Raw genomic sequence first — 6,000 nt, 5'->3', positions numbered from 1 at the left:
GGTTGGTGGTGTAGGCATCCTTCTTTCATCTCACTGCACCTTCCAGCATACCCCAAGCACTCCCTCCCTCTCATTCTGTTCCTTTGAGGTTCACACAATCAGTCTTCTCTCCACTCCCTCTTCAGATTGCTGTCCTATATCGCCCACCAGGTCCTACCTCACAGTTCTTTGACCTCTTTTCTGTCTGGCTCCACTTCTCTCTCTCTTCTAATATCCCATTTTATCGTGGGTCATTTTAACATTCCTTTTGGCATATCTAACAACTCTGTTAGCTCCAAACTCTCTCAGTTGACCAATTCCCTACACACACACACACTTTGTTTTTTTTTAAACATGTCATGCTCCCTTTCAGACTTCTTCATCTCTCCTTTTCCTCGGTCTGACCGCCACCTTCTAACCTTTTCTCCAGCACTCACCTCATAGTTGTAGGCCATTACTAAACAATACCCTTACCAAACCGTCAGCCTCACTGGAACCTCTCTTACCTTCCATATCAACCCTTTCTTGTCCAGACGCAGCAGCCTTTTTTTTTTCATAACAATACACTTGCCACATCTCTCAACAGCATAGCCACAGTTACCTGTATTGCCCCAACCATGGCATACCAAACCCACAGTTTCTTCAGAAGGGCTGCCGCACGGGTGAACGTTACTTCAGAAAATCCAAATCCAGCAGACTTTACTCACCACAAATTCATGCTTCACACCTACAACTCTGCCCTCTCTCTCACTAAACAACTACTTCTCTGCTCTCATATCCTCCCTTTCTTTCAACCTTTTTTTTTTTTTCTTTTTCCTCTTAACTTCAGCTCCCTTCTCTGTCCCTTCACATCAAACTTTTCTCTAGGGCTGAAACGAATCGATAAAATCGATAATCGATAACGAAAATCTTTGTCGACGATTTCCGTTATCGATTAATCGATTCGTTGTTGGAGCACTCGGCTCCTTTTACTTACCTCCGCGAGCGTTCCCCGCTTCCGCTACACGCACCTTCTTTTAGTTGCGGTTCGCTCTGTGCGAGTGGCTCCGTTCGCACAGAGCGGTTCGCTCTGTGCGAGTGGCTCCATTCGCACAGAGCGATTCGCGGGGGTGGGGGTGGGGTTTCAGGGGATGCAGGGCAGAGTGGGGGTGGGGGGGGCAGGCCAGGGTAGGAGACTGAGTGCAGGGCAGGGTGGGGGTGGGGATGCAGGGCAGGGTGTGAGTGTGGGGGCAGGGCAGGAGACTGGGTGCAGGGCAGAGTGGGGGTGGGGGTGCAGGGCAGAGTGGGTGCGAGTGTGGGGGCAGGGCAGAATGTGGGGGCAGGGCTGGGTGCAGGGCAGAGTGTGAGTGTGGGTGCAGAGCAGAGTGGGTGCAGGGTGTGAGTGTGGGGGCAGGGCAGAATGTGGGGGCAGGGCTGGGTGCAGGGCAGAGTTGGAGACTGGGTGCAGGGGCACAGTGCAAAGTGCCAGGGCTGGGTGCAAAGTGCCAGGGCTGGGTGCAAAGTGCCGGGTGCAAAGTGCCAGGGCTGGGTGCAAAGTTCTGGGTGCAAAGAGCCAGGGCTGGGTGCAAAGTGCTGGGTGCAAAGTGCTGGGTGCAAAGTGCCAGGGGTGGGGCAAAGTGCTGGGTGCAAAGTGCCAGGGGTGGGGCAAAGTGCTGGGTGCAAAGTGCCAGGGCTGGGTGCAAAGTGCCGGGTGCAAAGTGCTGGGTGCAAAGTTTCTTGAACAGTAATAGTCCACCTCTTTTCAGAATGTTTGGGGTTATTTTGTTTCATAAATATTGTGTTTGGGTTTTTGTACTTTGAAAATATTGTTTTTTTATTACATCATAACAAAATAAGAATGTTAATGTAAATTTTAAGTTGTTTTTTAACATCCAGTTCATTAAATTATTTTAAATAAACAAAAAATTTGCATATTTTTTTTATCCGATTAATCGAAAAAATAATCGGCCAACTAATCGATTATTAAAATAATCGTTAGTTGCAGCCCTACTTTTCTCGCTACCCAACATCTTCAAAGACAAGATTAAACTATTAGACAAGACCTCTCTTCTTTGCAACCCCCTCTTTCTTTTCCCATCCACAAGATTTCACTTGTGCTGCCCCCATTTCTCTGGAATCTACTTCTACCGAACCTTCAGCTTTCACCCCCCCCCCCGACATTCAAGAAAAATCTCAAAGCCCACTTCTTCAGAGAAGCCGCACCATCTTAGCTGCTAGAACTTCACTGATACAACCAGCACACTACCTCTCACCCTTTCTCTGTTCCTTATGTTTGTCACCCCATTCCATCAAGATTGTAAGCTTGCGAGCCGGGCTCTCTCCACCTAACGTATCGGTTTGTCTTGTCAGTTCTAGTCTTATTATACCCCTTGAATATACCGTATTGTAAGAAGAGCTGCTTACATTTTTGGCACCGTATAAAAAAAAAAATTATGCATTGAGTATTGCACTACATAACGTAATAAAATCTGACGCTTATTTTAATACTTTTATTTAGCAGCACTTAAAGATTTTATTAACTTTTAACATTCTCTAGCCAAATGACATTTACATTTTGATGCCAACTTACCATACAAATCATTTTATAACAGGCACGTCAAGTAAAAGACGGGTACATCTATATACAAATGCCTGCCAGATGGGTGAATACATCGCGTATAGCATCAGTTACCTACACATCTGGCAGAGAAAACACTTCGCACAGGTGTGTCAATCAGAAAATCAATCATTTTGACTTTGCCACCAGCGCTATGGGAATGAAACACTACCCAGAAGTGAACAAAGTATGAACACCCATGTAACACCCAATTACATCTTACGGGTCACACCCTTCTTGCCCTAAAAGCTGGACATTAAACCCAATCACGATGTAGCCGAGTATGTCCTATGCATTGAGAAAGGTTCTGGTTGGGATATAAAAGAGTTGCATTGCTGAGTAGACTTCAAGTTATCTGTAAAAATTTCTTTTTTCACTTTATCCAACTCCTTTTATATTTTTTTTCTTGTCACTTGGGCCAAGCCTAACTAAACTTTTTTTGGTCATAATAAAATGTCTTACTCCTCAACTATATGTTTGTGGTTATTTTTATTAGCATGTATTATTTTGGAGGTTTTGCAGTTAGGATGTCTTATGTAAATTATTGTGCTCTGGCAGATATCAGTTAGTGCCGGAAGCATAGTATAAAATGTACGATAAAAATTATGTATTCCTCTTCCCGGTCTTCATTTTCTCCTGAGACTATATAAATTTTTAATACAATATGTAGTTTAATTGTGCTTATGTGCATCAAATACACATCAAATCTCTCATCATAAAATATCAATGTGTATACATCAATATTAGTTCGTGTTCTACATGATATAGCATGATATAGATAGAACTCCTAATATATATTTTTATTTATTGTTTATATAAAAATAATATATACGCGTTATATTTTTTTTTAATTATTATTTTTATAATAGCGATATATATATTCTATTTATTCATTCTCTCCATAAAAAATGATACAATCAATAGACCTGAATTGAATGGGTTCCAGCATCAGCTTACAGCTATACATTTTTACTGTACCTTCGTGCACCCTGAAATATTGCTTGGATTTTTCTTACAAAAAAAAGGCATACTAATCCAGACAGATCTCTGAAAATTAATGCTAGGCTTTAGGGTACTACAGAAGGTGCAATTCTATGAAAGTCAGATACACACAGATCTACAATCGATACAGCTGGAAAGACTTCTTGACGCCTCCGTTTGCTGTATGGCTTATTCAATAAATATCTGGTAGGTTAGTGTAGTTTCTGTCCCAGTAGTTTCCAGAATAGAGCCAGTCTTGGCCACCATTGTATGGGTTTGGGCCTTGGTGGAACCACCTGTAGAAATAAATTAAATACTTTAGTACACAAACTTCTTTTAACATGGGTAGTTACTTATTTCTGTCTGGAGGACAATATGAGCGAACCTTTACTTCTGCTGCAATACTTAAAAGGACATGATCTTAACTAACTGGTGATAAATGACAATGCCAAAAAGTATAATCTTGGGCCTCTTATTTAACAGGCTTGGGGATGAGTGCAATAATTTCCAAACTTGGAGTAGAATACAGTGCAAATAATTAATTATTACACTACTGTTCAATTGAGGTTGCCTGCTGAACAGTTTATTACACTACAGGCTACTGTCACATTGGCCCAAGAGGTCTACCAAACATTTTAGGGAACCAATGTTCATAGATTGGGGAGTAGCATTACAGCGAATTCAAGACCTCAGACGTCTCTTCCTTATGTGTAAGTGATTGATAGCTAAGGTAGGGGTTGTTGACAGCTTCTGAGGCTTTACATCTTAATCTACTATAAGGTATCAATACGATCTGAACGTGGGCCGTTATAGCACTATGACAGCAGACAGCATTTTAGAAGTTATTGTGCTGCTGATCCAGACCTCGTTTTCCAGTCCTCATCTGACTTGGAGCGATTCTTGCGTGCAGCTCTTTGCTTCTCTTCCAAACGCTTCTTTTCTTCACTCGCTGTATCTGTAATAACCATTAATGGCAAGTTAAACCACTAGTTAGCTTCACGTCCGCTTACATCGAAAAAGTTGTCTTTTGTTCTGCTCATGTAGAAAACTTCACACCCCAGAGGCCTTTAATGCATCACTGCAATACAGAATACATAACACAAATTACCAATGTCCCCGTTCTCCATAGCTCTTATGTCTGGACGTAGCCGACAGTCTGTTTTTGGAATTATACGTTCCATACCCTTATCCAGCTCATTCAAAGACAGGGCAAAGCTAGTGAAGTTATACATCTGGGGGGAAAAATAAAGCTTGTATTACTTCAGCGAGTTATGACTTTTGGACACAGAAAATCAGTATTTAGTACATGGACACCATTTTCTGCTTTCCTCCTTCAAACTGTGGGGAGCCCAAGCAGCACTTTTTCCCTGCAAATCTGAGGCACTGCTTTCCTGCCTTACCTACTGTAACTCTGTATTGGATGCTTGGTGCACAATGGTGCAGTTGGAGGAGACCGAGCATCTAGCTGGTTCTTCTGATCCTCAAGGAAAAATACTGCAAGCTCTGGGACTTATTTACAAAACCCAGCACATTCCCGACAACTAAGGTTTATGGCCACGCTGAAGCTTTTGGGAACTTGGTGAAATCCAAAACGCCAGAGTATGAATAGCAGTCGCATTTAAAGACAAACACAAATAACAGCACAATTTACATACACTTAGTCCTTATCTAGATTAACCCTTTACAGACCAATGATAGCATTTCTCTCTCTCTTTTTTTTTTTTTTTTTAAACAGCCAAAAATGTTCAGCCTTTAAATACAGTAGAACGTTGCAGACAATTATACTGACCTGTGCGGAATTCGAGGGTCGTGGGGCTATCTTCCATAGCAAAGTGCTCCCCGGTATAAGACTGACAGTTTCAGAGTCTGGTAGCGGCATTTCATCCGGCTCTTCAGTGCCCCCGGTCTGAAAAACACAGTAACACAAATAATCTGTTTGTCTTGATTACATGAGAAATATGCATACCATTTGTGAATATATATCCATCTATTAACAGGTAATCTATTTGACGGTGTTAAGATTATCTCTGTGTACATGTGGCATTATTAACATCATGATGGTGTTCTTCAGCCACCCTTAGGCTAGGTTTCCACTTGGTTTTTTTTAGCTAAAAACGCCCATAAAAACGTCAATAGCGCCACCTGGCGTTTTTTTTGTGAAAAAACGCAGCAGCCAGATGTTAGCTGTTCTTCAATAGGAAATCGCAGAATGCCATATCCACTTGGCGTTTTTTTGTTTGGTGTTTTTTCAGTCCTCTTTGGCGTTTTTCCTGCTTTTTTGGGCTCTGTGGCAGTTTTTCAGAATCGCAGCATGTTGACACTCTGGCGTTTTTTGCAAGGAAATCTTGGCGTTTTTCTCCAATAGAAGTCTATGGGAGAGAAAAAACGCCATGAAAAAGCCATGTGGGTTTATTGCCTTGGCGTTTTTTATGGCGTTTTTTCCA

At 42.0% G+C, this 6,000-nt stretch overlaps 1 protein-coding gene across 3 annotated transcripts in view; it reads right to left on the bottom strand.

Annotated features, from left to right (window-relative positions):
- Window positions 1-3,749: 3,749 nt before the first annotated feature.
- Window positions 3,750-6,000, bottom strand: part of LOC149287818 (oxysterol-binding protein-related protein 1-like) — a 42,377-nt gene continuing 40,126 nt past the window's right edge. For 2 of the 3 annotated variants that reach the window (XM_089492379.1, XM_089492380.1), the window contains 4 exons: window positions 5,346-5,462; window positions 4,665-4,788; window positions 4,421-4,511; window positions 3,750-3,852 (listed from right to left, as the gene is read on the bottom strand). In XM_089492379.1, the coding sequence (XP_089348505.1) occupies window positions 3,750-3,852; window positions 4,421-4,511; window positions 4,665-4,788; window positions 5,346-5,462 (435 nt within the window). The remainder of the gene's footprint in view (window positions 3,853-4,420; window positions 4,512-4,664; window positions 4,789-5,345; window positions 5,463-6,000) is intronic. The other variant, XM_089492381.1, reaches the window with a different exon arrangement.

The sequence above is a fragment of the Sceloporus occidentalis genome, unplaced genomic scaffold, assembly GCF_023333645.1.
Source record: "Sceloporus occidentalis isolate IW3139 unplaced genomic scaffold, rSceOcc1.0.p SCAF_56, whole genome shotgun sequence".
NCBI lineage: Eukaryota > Metazoa > Chordata > Lepidosauria > Squamata > Phrynosomatidae > Sceloporus > Sceloporus occidentalis.
Note: the sequence above shows the minus strand (reverse complement) of the source record. Positions and strands in the feature narration are given on the sequence as shown.